The 14,491-nt window shown below is 36.8% G+C and overlaps 1 protein-coding gene across 1 annotated transcript; it reads left to right on the forward strand.

Moving 5' to 3' along the window:
- The first annotated feature begins 3,404 nt into the window (after positions 1-3,404).
- Positions 3,405-4,523, forward strand: LOC120767037. The gene has a single exon (XM_040092882.1). It carries the CDS (start codon positions 3,419-3,421, stop codon positions 3,680-3,682), a length of 264 nt encoding a protein of 87 aa, XP_039948816.1. The 5' UTR covers positions 3,405-3,418; the 3' UTR covers positions 3,683-4,523.
- The last annotated feature ends 9,968 nt before the right edge of the window (positions 4,524-14,491 follow it).

Genomic DNA, 14,491 nt, shown 5'->3' on the forward strand with positions numbered 1-14,491 from the left:
ACACGTATGTGAACAGCCAAATACAAGGCAAACGGAAAAAGAACAAATCAAAATGAGAGCTCTTTGTACGCGATTAACCAATAAGAAATGCCTTGACTTAAAACCAACAATGAAATTTCGGTGGCTACCTGAATGGCTTCAATCCTCAAAAGCCAAAAAAAAAACACGCAAAACACAGGTATGTTATAACAAGCGTCAGCACAGCGACAATGGCATAAACAGCTGTTTCTGAATGAAACTGAGACCGTGGCTGAGATCAAGACCGCGAACGAGGTCTGGTCTGGCGCACAAACAAATTCAAACGCGCCCAAAGAAATAGATTTCTTCACAAATACAGCGACAAAATTATGAGCGAACAAAGACGACATGCAGCACAATAACAACAGCAATAAATGCAATAAAAAAAAGCATAATTCAATTGCGCGCAGAGCAGAGCCAAGTGCTGCTGAAACGGCCCACGCGCACATAGCAGAACGCTTGCAATAGCAGCGCCGAGTGTAACACACACACACACACACATCTATGTGGACGACTTCTACATAGAAAAGATTGATGCAGCAGAATCACGATCCGATACAGACACATTCCGATACAACGCTCTCATTCTAGCCAACTAACGTGGCCAGCGCCAGCCTAAGAGAGTGAAATCTAGTTAGTCGGCAAGAGAGTGAAAGAGATGGTGTGAAAATATGCAGCGAAGCTGGCGAACACCTAAGCCAGACTCGTTCGCTTGCAGTGATAAGAGTGCCGGCATCTCGCTCACCTGGAGCCGGCCGGTCGTACGTGCGTGTGAAGATGATCATGCAGCGCCAAGCGCGCGTTGCAGCAGCCGTCAACGTAACCCGACTCTTTTGTACACTCTGCACCGCATACATGCGCAGTACGGTGCCCATGGATGTGCAGATCGTACAACTTCGCACGTACACAGCTACATGAAATTTACCTTTTGGCTTTTGCTTTTGGTTGGCGCTCTCTCATTCACTCGCAATTCTCCGCATATGAGCGCAGTGCGCGCCAGCCAACCCAGTTGGTATTGGTGAGCGCTGATTGTGCGACAGCTGCGACGTCAGCGCTGACGGCAGAGAATTGCACGAAACCTTTTTGGGAGCGCGGAGAATTTAAGCTTACGACTTGACGAAAATCACAACATAAGTTCGACACCGCTCGACGAGTCAAGATCACTTGAGTGTTATAAGTTATTTGGTAACGCATTTGTACTGTGTGATAAAGCGAAAGACGTGCGAAGAGTTGATACTTTATTTTTGAAATTATAAAAGAGATTTTCTTAAACATACAATTGAAAATAGAGCTGAAGAATTTTTCAGAAAAAAAATTAAAAATCAAAAACAAAAAGAACTAATAGCAAACGTGAAAAGTGTCATAGTTGAAGCATCCTTGCAAAACTTCAACGAAAGAATCTTACAAAGACATTTGCTTTGAGATTCTGTAATCAAAAAAAAAAAAGAAAAAGACTTTTTAAAATATTTATAAACAAAAGACTACAATCCAAAGAATTTAATGGATTTTAAGTGTCAGTGACTTCTTTAAACAAATCACAAATACACACGCTCATACCAGCCAACACATACGACGGCAGCGCGACGTTCGCAAACACAAAAACTTACAAAACGCTGTTAAACATAGATAGCTAGCCCGACGAACGTGTGGCGCAGAAGTACTACGGCGGCATAGAACCGAACTAGCAGGTCCATAACGAGCCCCACAGCGACATAAGCGAGCAGCGCCATTCATACACACACTCGCGTTATTTGTTGCTATTTCTGCTGAACAAAAAAACATTTTTGATGCCTTTTGTGATAATAAAATAAAAACTAAAAACACGAGGCCCGGCGACAAAGCGACAAACGCTAACAAAAAAATAACCAAACTCCCAAAATAAACAGAGAAACTGAAAAAGAACTTAATTAAAGCAAGAAGCACAGCGCGAAAGAAAAAACCAATACGGTCAACATATAAATATTTCTAATATAAATATTTCATTAAAATTATTTTGCACAATGGCTCAATACTTGGATCCCACTGGCCAATACTGAGCAGCAAGCAGCCAAAAGCAAGCTATAAGCAGCAGCAGACAAGCTTAAGCGCTTAGCGGCAAGACAAAAGGAGCAGCGTTAGAACGACGTCAGCAGACAAGTTCGCAGACACGATCGACAATCAGCTGTTTTGACTAACACGCGCGGACAAAGGCAGCAGATAAGCGGCGATAAGGTAGCTAAGTAAGCAAGCTAGCAGCGAATTGTTCGTAGATAACTTTTTAGTTGTTGTAAATTTACATAATTATTTAAAATAGTTTATCACAATGGCAGGTTATCTAGATCCCACTGGTCAATATTGAGGCAAATTAGTTTGCACACAGTTGTAAGAACAAGAAAAAACTATAAATATTGTGAAACCGGTCCAAACTAGTTCAAAAGAATTGGAAAAAGTTCTGAAAAATTTGAAAAAATTGTTAAATAATTTTTGAATATTCTGAAATTATATTTGAAAAAAATTTAAAAATTTTCTAAAAAAGTTTTGATAAATTATTATAAATAATATTTGAAAAAAATTTAAAAAAGGTTTTAAAATTTTCTAAAAAAGATTTGAAAAATTAAAGTAAAGTTGAAAAAATAAAATTTCAACATATTTTCAAAAAATTAAAATTTAAACACTAAAAAAATAATTTTTGAAAATTTTCGAAAAAAAAGTTTTGAAAATTTTTTTTAAATTTCTAACACTGTAAAAGTTGCTAAAAACTTTAAATAACGTCCCTTTAAATAATTCTCACTAAAATTTTGACAAACATGGATATTACTTTGGACCCCACCGGCACCTACTAATTTCGCCGTTAAGTCGAATTTTTGCGGAAACATTTCCACAACCTGCAAAGCACATTTTGTTGCATTTAAACTTTTGCCAAACTTCAAGTGAAAATTTAATTAGCCAAAATGCTCATACTCGATCCAACTGGCACCTATTTGCGACCGCCCACCAGCGTTGGTAGCCCGGCTTCGCCCACCAAATCCTCTGCCTCGAACACATCCGCCTCCGCCACACGACGCTACGGCCAACAACAGGCGAGCGCCTACCTCGATCCCACGGGCCAGTACTGAGCGGCCGTCGTCGTCGTGTAGGGACGAGGCGCCGAGTGGGCGACCTAAGCCTGGTATAGCACCGCATTGAGCTACGCAAGTTAGTGGAGTTTTCACCACTGTTGCCTTAACTTACATGCAAAAGCTGTAAACAACAACAATAATAACAAAATTGCTAGCAGCAAGCATATATTTTGTCTGATTGCCTTTTAGTCAGCGATGTGAAAGCGTGTGGCAGCCAAGCGCGCGCTCGAAAACACACACACACACACATATATATATATAACGGCACAAACGTATCCGCCAGCACACATACACACTCACACATGCGTTTGCAGCCACGTACGCCAACTGCGATGCACTGCAACTTGACTGAGGCCACAGCAGCCAGCTTCAATGCCACCTCCGCCACCGCCAACGCCGCCAGCAACAGCGCCAACGCCAATCCCGCGTCTGCGGTTAAAAAGCGCGTCGCCGAGGTCGCATTGGGCGGTGTGGTCGCGGCGGCGGATGGCGCTCTGTGGCTGCGTGTGCCCGGCCGCGAGGAGACTTCCAGCTGCCGGCGCAGAAGAAAGTTGGCCGCCGCATGAGAGGTCGCCAAATTCTACACATATAAAATTTTTTCTATGAATTGGAAGAACTGAAAAATGATTTAGTACATATGTATATGTATATACTACATATAGATATGTGTATGACTTAGCCTGTATTTTATTAGTTTTGTAATTATTTATTTTAATATTTGTTGCTCACGCTCGCCCAATTCTTTTTTCGGCTTAATATTGCAAGCAATTTCTCGCTGAATTGAAGTGACGCATACATACATACATATATAATATATACAAAAATATGTACATATGTATGTTGTGTTGAAATTGCAGATATTACCGAATTTATTTCAAAAGCTAACGCGAAAACTACGAAATTAATGACAAAAAGCCGCAAAAGCGCGCACGAACACACACCCACATGCAGATGTGTATATAAGCATATAAAGTTTTGCAATAAAAGCATGTTGATGTATTTAAGCAGTATATAACAGAAATATATATTTATATAAACATACATATGTACATGTATATAGGCAAAGTAAATACTGGAAATAGTTTAATAGCCAATTTTACACGTTGACTTACAATATTAAAGACAATAAATCAATAAACTTGAAACTTGTACTCGTATATACATACATAAATACATAAATATTCCTACTGTCGGTAACCAAGTTTTCCTATTTAGCAAGCCTACAAATAGTTACATACATACTATATACATACTACACTGCGTAAATATTTAAAAATTATATGTAATTTTCACAATTTAATAAAGAATATGGTTTTTTCAGTTGAATAATGATATTGAACAATTAACAAAAATTTCAGTTGAAATAATATTACAACTATAAAAAATTTCAACTGAAAAAAAGTTTAACTAAACATATTTTTTCCATAAAAACTTTGAAAAAAAAATTTCAACCTCAAAAATAATTTCAACACCATAAAAAAATTTCAAGAAAAAATTTTTACTACAAAAATGATTTCAACTATAGAAAATTTCAACTGAAAAAAAACTTAAAAAAAACATATTTCTCATCATGAAAATATTTCAACAAAAGAAGTTTAACTACAAAAATAATTTCAACTACAAAAAATTTCAACTGAAAAAATTTTCAACTAAAAAAATAACTTCAACGACCAAATATCTCAACAAAAAATATTATAGCAATAAAAATTATTTAATAAAAGAATTTCAACTGCAAAAGTAATTTCAAATAAAAAAATTTCAATTGAAAAATATTACAATTACAATAAAAAATCAATAACAAAAATAATTTCAATTCCAAAAAATATTTCAACAAAAACTTTTTAACTACAAATGTAATTTCAACTGCAAAAAATTTCAATTAAAAAATAACTTCAACGACCAAATATTTCAATAAAAAATATTATAGCAACAAAAATTATTTAATAAAAGAATTTCAACTGCAAAAGTAATTTCAAATAAAAAAATTTCAACTCCAAAATAATACAACTACAAAAATAAGTTCAGCTACAATAGAAAATCAATAAAAAAAATAATTTCAATTACAAAAAATATTTCAACAAAAACTTTTTAACTACACAAAAAATTTCAACTATAGAAAAAAGCATAGAGAAAGATTCTCACAAAAACGGCGTTTTGAAAATGTTTTCGAAAGTATTAAAAATTTAGTGTCATATTAGTTGAAAGCCAATACCTTTTCTTTTTTTTTATTAAAAACTTATAATTTTTTCATATTAAAAATTTGTTTTTAATTTTATAATTTGTCTTTACATTTTAAGCGAACTTTATACCATTTTTTACTAAGTTTAAGTGCTGGCTCTATTTATTATTTAAAAAAAATCGCTTTTTACACATCACGCGAAAATATTATGTGAAATACACAGTTATGTAGCATTTAAGCGAAAAACCAACGCATTGAACCATATCAAAAGAGAAATTATATTGATTTTATTGAAATGTTGTATATAAATTGTTAATTTCAAACATTATTCATACTCACTATAACAAATATTTCCAAAATCATTGCCTTGCGCTTTAAGTAATCACACACATACACATATACACATACATGCATATAAATACATATATAAATTGTTGCAAATTGTAATTTTTTGCAAATTTATTTGATCTTAGCTTAAGTACCTAATATTGAGAAGAAACGCATATTTAATTATTTATACCTAAAACCAATATGAGAAAATCAAAAAAATATATTTCTAAAAATAATGTTATTAAACAAAAAATATTGTTGTTTTCTTTGTTAATATAAATTTGACTTTAAAATTCAATCGTAGATGGGATGTTGGAAGATAATTTAAGTAAACACGTAAGTATTTTTTACTGTTATAGAGTTATACTTTGAAGTATGTAAGTATTAAAGCCACAGAACTTTGGTCGAAGATGGTCAATAAATTGCTTGAGCTTGCCTGTATAAGGAATCATGTTTTTAGAGGAAACCTGGAATTAGTCGAACAGCGGTTTTTAAAACTCAATATACTCTGATTTTAATAAGAGAATTTTCAAATAAAGGACTACAAACAGACGAAATATGAGGTCAGAAGACGAAAAACGAAATTTTCATAATAACAACGAAGCAAAGCTCTCTAAATTCTTTTTGTGAGATCTAATATAATTCTTACTGGTCATTAATCGAACGAAAGTCAAACCCAATTTTCCAAACAAATTTTTGTGATTTCAAATACTTGATCCCGCTTAAATACTAAAACTAAAAAGTCACAGAATCTTGTAGGTAACTTGTGGAACAAATCTATCGAGACCTCAGTAAAGTAAAACTGGCGTAGACACCGCTTATGCGATAATAACCGAGTTAACAACAGAGAGCCAGTCGTTTCTATCTTCGTTATTTGGCGCGAATTCGAGGTACCAAGTGCAGCCAGGTCCTTCTCAACCTGATCTCTCCAACAAAATGAAGGTCTTCCTCTTCCTCTGCTTTCACTTCCGGGCACTGAATCGAAAACCCTCAAAGCTGCAGTATTAACTTCGTTGAACTACTATACATATGTATGTCAATGTCGCCGTATAACTCGTACGGCTCATCGTTCCATCGAGTGCGCTATTCGCCGTTGTCCATGCGTTAAGGACCATAAATCTTTCGCAAAACCTTTCCTTTGAACACTCCTAAGGCTGACTCATCTGATGATATCATTGTCCATGCCTTATAAAGCAAGATGGGAATAATGCAGCACTTATAGACTTTGGTATTTGTTCGTTAAGAGAGGACTTTACTTTTCAATTGTCTACTCAGTACGAAGTAGCATCCGTTGGCAAGAGTTATTCTGCGTTGGATTTCGAGGCTGACCTTGTTGTTGGTATTGGTACTGGTTGCAAGATAGACAAAATTATCTACGAATTAAAAGTTATGACTTAAAACCGTGACATGTGAGCCAAGTCGCGAAGGCGACGACTGTTTTTTTGATGACAGGAGATATTTCGTGTTGTCCTTGTTCACAACCAGATCTTTATGCTTCGCTTCCTTATCCAGTCTGAAGAAAGCAGAACTAACTGCGTACGACAGCAGCTGTACACTTTTATAAAAGAGTGTACCTTCTCTATTTAGCTCTGCAGCTCCAGCAAACTCAACTTATACAGCCCGGTTTGTTTTCCGGGGATACCAAGTTCAGACATAGCGGCATAGATGTAGTGATGTGTGTCGATCTTTTTTTAACGAGTCTTTTCCAAGATTTGACACTTGGTGAAAAACTGATCGATAGTAGATTTTTAAGTTCTAAAGCCACACTGATAATGCCAAATAATTTGTTTTTTTTTTTTTTTTTGTAGTGGGCTTCACTCAGTATGCGTGATAAGATTTTATATGCGACACTAAGGAAGCTTATTCAAACGTATTGTCACAGACTGTGAGGATTACTGCGGATCGGTACCTACTAAACTTCTAAGTTAGTACTATAATCAGATATTCTGAGGACGCAGTTGGCAAATTTTATAACAAGAGGTTTGTGAATGGTTAACCTCGGAATATAGTGGAAGATGAGACTTGCGATTCGCACCCCAATTCTAACACAATTTCGGATAGATTTCAACTGTTAACTGCAACTGCTATTAGCTAAACTTTAATTGATAGCTGAAGCATACTTCAAATAACAAAACCGAACTCGAAGCGGTCGACTTTTTTGCACAAGAAACTATTTTCACTCGAATATCAATAATCTTTAAAAACATTCCTATGAAGATGGAGTTTAAACAAATAAACTCTCAATAATGAAAAGAGTTTGGCTTAGATAAACCATAGTGTTTCTTCTAGAACACGCAAAGCGCTCATAATGGGTCCATTTGGAAAAGTCATGAACATCTTCTGACGTTTATTTTCCTGCAACATATGTTCTTTAGTGTAGCTTCCCTATAAATTTGGGATTTGAATTTCGTTGTTTTGTCTAAATAGTTGTTGGTCTGATTTAAAAGACTTTATATACCATACCTGCCATAGAAAGATTGCTATCGTCGGACAAGAGTCATCTATCAGCCTGTCCTTAAGCATTTTCTAGCCCTAAATTACAATTGTGACAGTAATGACCACAATTTTTCCACAATTAAACTAATAAAATGTGATATTAAACATGGTAGCACTATATTTATGTAAACATACTCCCTAATCTAAGAAGACAGCAGCATAATTATTGCCAGCCTATATTTATATAAATTTGTCTAATCACGGAAAAAATTATAATTATTATTTAAATGTATTGCGGAACCACCTCTCTGTGACAATAGAAAGGTGGCGGCGCACCAATTTGTAGCACTCGAGAGTGACAACAAAATTTGTGATGCAGCCGACCGGTTGGTCGTAACAAGCCAACATACCAACCTAAATACAAATTTCTGGCGAGTATAGGGTGAATCGACAGCAAATACGGTCTGCATGTATATATGTATATGTGCTAATACTTATGTCTATATTCTAAATGCCCAGCAGTGAAAATTGTTAGAGAAATATGAGCTGAGATGCCTCATGGTTAACGATAACGACTGAATATCGATAATAAGACTCAAAACGAACTATCGGTAAAGTTGTACAGAGAGGGTACCGAAACAGAGCAGAGTGCTTTGGAGATCAAATAACAAATCGCTAAATTGTTTTATGATATTTTTATACTCTCGCAACAAAGTTGCTAAGGAGAGTATTATAGTTTTGTTCACATAACGGTTGTTTGTAAGTCCTAAAACTAAAAGAGTCAGATATAAGGTTATATATACCAAAGTGATCAGGGTGACGAGTAGAGTTGAAATCCGGATGTCTGTCTGTCCGTCCGTCCGTCTGTCCGTCCGTCCGTGCAAGCTGTAACTTGAGTAAAAATTGAGATATCATGATGATGAAACTTGGTACACGTATTTCTTGGCTCCATAAGAAGGTTAAGTTCGAAGATGGGCAAAATCGGCCCACTGCCACGCCTAAAAAATGGCGAAAACCGAAAACCTATAAAGTGTCATAATTAAACCATAAATAAAGATATTAAAGTGAAATTTGGCACAAAGGATCGCATTAGGGAAGGGCATATTTGGACGTAATTTTTTTGGAAAAGTGGGCGTGACCCCGCTCCCTACTAAGTTTTTTGTACATCTCTCGGAAACTACTATAGCTATATCCACCAAACTCTATAGAGTCGTTTCTTTCAGGCATTTCCATATACAGTTCAAAAATGGAAGAAATGGGATAATAACCACGGCCACCTCCCATACAAAGGTTATGTTGAAAATCACTAAAAGTACGTTAACCGACTAACAAAAAACGTCAGAAACACTAAATTTTACGGCAGAAGGAAGCTGCACCCAGGCTTTTTTTTAAATTTAAATCGGGCGTGGCGTCGCCCACTTATGGACCAAAAACCAAATCTCGGAAACTACTCAACCGATTTCAATGAAATTCGGTATGTAATATTTTCTTAACACCCTGATGACATGTACAAAATATGGGTGAAATCGGTTTACAACCACGCCTTCTACCAATATAACGCTATTTTAATTTCCATCTGATGCCTTCTCTGTATAATACGAGTATAAACATTAGGAACCAATGATGATAGCGGAATAAAACTTTACACAAATACGGTATTTGAAAAATATGTAAATGACGGATAATGAAATCTCGATTATCATTTTATCATGCGAGAGTATAAAATGTTCGGTGACACCCGAACTTAGCCCTTTACTTGTTTTCTTATGCTGTTACTTTACATCCTTAAAATTTTTATACTCTCAACAGTGCATATTAAGTCTGTCACGATTCTTGTCGTCGGGGAATATATAATGTATATGCATATATGTATATAAATGATCAGCTGAGTCGCCTGGCTGTTTGTCTCTCTATACGATAACTAGACCATCTGAACGATCAGCATCAGGTATTTGCCTTGAAAACCTTTTCATTTGATGAGCTATCTTTACCAAAATTTGGAATGAATTGATTTTCTGCATTTGTGAAGGGTATTATAGCCGCAGTGTACCGAAGTTAACGGTTTCTCCTTTTTTTGGAAATCATGATGTAATTAGCGGCATATGTTTTAAAGCTTCAAATTTTGATTTATCGATATAGACGGCAGTCGTTATACACAAAATATCGGTATCCTATACTTATATATATCAAAAATCGATATATTGTACTAAAGTGTTATCGATACTTTGCCATTTTCTCATCTCTAATAAATTTTGGATAACAAATTTATAATATATTTTTATATTTCTTATGCTGTTTCGAGCCAAATTAATATTTTTTTTACCATAAAGAGTTTCTTTTATTACTTCACATTACAACAAAAATTTCAAAATGGTCTGCTTTTTATAAAAGTAAGTTATAATAAAAATTTTAAAGAATTGAAACTGAGCTTTTGGCAATCTAGCACGACATGGAAGTCAAAAAACTTCAAATTTTAACATATAAAATATGGACTAGTTATGTGCCTAAACCGACTAGTTATTACACAAATTTCATATCAATGCTGTCAATGTGCTTGAGTACCCTTCAATTACTTCTTTTGCAATTTTTTAGTTAATACTTGCAATGCTCTTACTGACGTAAACATTGTCTAGCTACATACCTACATACATACTTACAAACAAACTTACGTCCGTGTTGCCCACACAATTCAAGCTGAGGAGCTACTACGGCTGAGAGGTAGGCAGTTGGTGGCAAAATAATGCGCATGCGTGCGGTAAGAGCAACAAGCAACATATTACAAGCATGTCAGCGGTAGCAACAAGAGCAATAGCAACAGCAACAGCAACAACATCAGCAGCAGCAACAGTTGCCATTGCATCAAAAGCGTATACAACAATTTTCAAATACAACAAATAATACAAAGTTACAACAAATGTTAACAACATACATAGTTGCATACATACAACTACAACAACATACATATGTACATATATACACTTATATATGTACATAGATGTTGTACATGCGCTTCTATTAATATGGGCGCACAGCTCGGGCCAGGCAGATGATACCCTCACAGCCTACGAGTGTGCCAAACGCTCGCATATTTTTGTATGAGTGTGTGTGTGTGTGTGTGTGCGTGTGTCTGTCTGCTTGCAGCAACATATGAGTTGAGATGAATTGTGAAAAATGAAATGAAAGACAACAAATGAGAAACAAAAGCCCGAGAAATGGCAACTAAGCCAGCCAAAGCGTTTAAAATTGTTGCATTGCAACAACAGCAACAACATTGCGAACAACATACAGTCAAGCAAGGGCAACAACATGCGGAAGAAGCAGCATTCAAGCAGTACGAGGTGGAAATTGTCGCATTAAATTACGTGCAGCATTTTCCATGCCTATGACTTCACCTTGCCACAGGCACACACACACACATATACATGCATATGTACACTCAACCATATGGAGGCAGACTGCAACAGTGTTTGTCAAGGAAGAAAACAATAATATGAAATTAAAAATATATACTATGCGAGTATGTATGTATGTATGTGTGTGCTCACTGAATGAAGGGCGACATGCACACACACACGCACAAATACAAACAAACGCGAATATGCGAGTCTGCATTTAAGCTGGAAGCTTCGCAAGCATGCGCTGACTTTTGGCCGTTTGCTTGGTGGGGCGGCGGTGGGCTGGTGTGGTGGCTGCGCGCATCATAGGGCATTCCACCGAGAGGTGTGTCGTGGCAGCTAAGTTGGGCCTACCCACCACCTGCCTGTCTGGGCGACCCATCAGCCACCTCGAAGGCCTTGCGCAGCCATTTGCCTGGTCAAATAGCCTGCGGTGAGGTTCATCAATGAAAATGCAGCAGCGCTGGTAAGCGCTGGTAAATGCTGGCAGAATGGTGCATGTTGGTAACTGTGCGTGTACAAATAGTTGTGTATTGTTTGAGTTTGTTGGCCAGTGTGATGTGTAATGCATTGGAATTTTTATAGTAAAGCCAACAACAACTAAAAGAAAAATATTGCGAAAATTCTAAAAATTATAAATATGTGCACAGGGAAATACAACAAGTACAACAAAGTGTTATTGAAACGGTAATAATTTTTTTGTATACAAAATCATTTAAAATATGCTCAAATAAATTTGCCTCTGGACTACATTTTGATTTAAACCAAGCAAATTCAGTGGATTGAGCTATGTATAGAAATCTAATCGAATCGTGAATACGAAAACCCCACAAACTGTGCCAACTATAGTCAACTACAGTGGGATAAGCCTCCTTAACATTGCATATAAGGTTCTACCGAGCGTATTGTGTGAAGGACTAAAGCCCACCGTCAACACTTATTGGACATTATCAGTGTGGCTTCAGGCCTGGAATATCAACAAGCGACCAAATATTCACCATGCGCCAAAACTTGGAAAAAAGCGAATAACACATTTGATGGAACGATAGGTTATGCTGTCCGAAGGGATGTAAACGATATAGCTCTGAAAGTATTCAACGCAGTATCTGCCAAGGGAAGCAGAGGAAGAGGAAAACTTCCACTCCATTGTAAAGACCAAGTGGAGAAGCATCTGGATACACTTGAAATCTCTAATTGCCGCCAAACAGCGAAAACTCGGGTACAACCGGGTAAACCGCATCTACGCCAATAAAGAAGAAGAGGAAATTCAGAAGTCAACTCTTGAAGGTTGATTAATATATTCCCTCTTCGTTCGGTTCCAGTTCAGTCTGTTCTGATATCACAGAAAATCACAAAGATAGTAAATATACATTCTTAGGTAGGCACACAGCCCGTTCCTAACTCACGCTATTCAAATTCAACATATGAAGTATCGATATTGCGATACTGACGGCATACATACAATATCTAAATTACTCTAAGATATGTCAAAATTTCGTTCTTTTAGGTCTACAACTTTGCTTCCGCCTTTTTTTTTTGTAAATTTAAGGCTTTATTGTATAAAAACGGTTACAAAAATGTGATTCAAAATATTGGCCGTCGCTAGTTACTACTTTTGACCATCTTTTTGGCAGCATGCGTATTTCGTGACGAAAGAACTCCTCATCTTTCGAGTCGATCCAAGTATCAATCCAATTTTTGACTTCTTCATAAGAACTGAAGCGCTCGTTAGCTAGACCGTGTGCCATCGATCGGAATAAGTAGTAGTCAGATGTAGCAACGTCAGGAGAATACGGCGGGTGGGGTAAGATCTCCCATTTCAGCGTCTCCAAATATTTTTTGACCACCTTTGCGACGTGAGGCCGAACATTGTCATGCTGGAGAATGACTTTCCTCGTACTGTGGCCGCTTTTAGTGATCGGCTCAAACGCATCAATTGCGTTCGGTATCGATATCCTGTGATGGTTTCACTTGGCTTTAGCAATTGGTCCCACCAAATGCAGAGCATGACCTTGGCGCCGTGAATGTTCGGTTTTGCCGTCGTCGTGGAGGTAAGTCCAGGCTTTCCCCATGACTATCTTCGCTTAGGATTATTTTAGTGGACCCATTTTTCGTCGCCAGTTACAATGCGATGTAAAAATCCCTTTCGGTTGTGCTTTTGAAGCAGCTGTTCACATGCAAAGAAGCGCCGTTCGACATCTCTTGGTTTCAAGTCGTAAGGAACCCAGTTTCATTGTTTCTGAATCCTCCCCATGGCTATGAGGCGTTTTGATACGGCTCGCTGTGTCACTTACAACGATTCGACCAATTCCTCTTGGGTTTGAAACGCATCTTGGTCGAGTAATGGTTCCAATTCAGCATCTTCGAAAATCTTCTCCCTTCCACCACCAAGCCGGTCTTCGACTTCATAATCACCATTCTTAAAACGTTGAAACCATTCGCGACATGTTCTTTCACTTAGGACAGCCTCACTGTACGTATGTGAAAGCATTCGATGAGCCGCAACCGCACTTTTCTTGGAATTAAAAAAAAAAAAGCAAAATTTCCAGCAAATGTCGAGAATTCGGCTCAAAAAGTGCCATTTTCAGTTGAGAATAAGTTTGGGATGCAAACAGATCTCTACAAATATTTTGTTGGGTTAGTGTTGACGCAAATGTCCAAGATCGATATAAAACGATTTAATCGACCAGTGCTTGACCCTAGAGACATCTATTTAAAAACGGCGGAAGCAAAGTTGTAGACCGATATATTATCAATACGTAACTTTTTCCCTTTCTCTTAGTAATTAAAGATTATTAGCTCTAAATATCTAATAATAATCTAATCGTAAATTGCAGTCCGGCAATAAAACCTGTTCAGGGGTACGGCGGGTGGCAATTGAAGTCTACTTTATAGTCTCGAAGCATTGCTGCTTCACAGTTTATTAATTCTAATACTACTTAGTTTGTTGAGGATTATTGATATTTTATCTCTAGGGATTCGTTTTGGGTCCTTTCGACGCCTTTGCCGATGAGGCTGTGTTATAATACTAATAA

Source organism: Bactrocera tryoni, chromosome 1 (assembly GCF_016617805.1).
Source record: "Bactrocera tryoni isolate S06 chromosome 1, CSIRO_BtryS06_freeze2, whole genome shotgun sequence".
NCBI classification, from domain to species: domain Eukaryota; kingdom Metazoa; phylum Arthropoda; class Insecta; order Diptera; family Tephritidae; genus Bactrocera; species Bactrocera tryoni.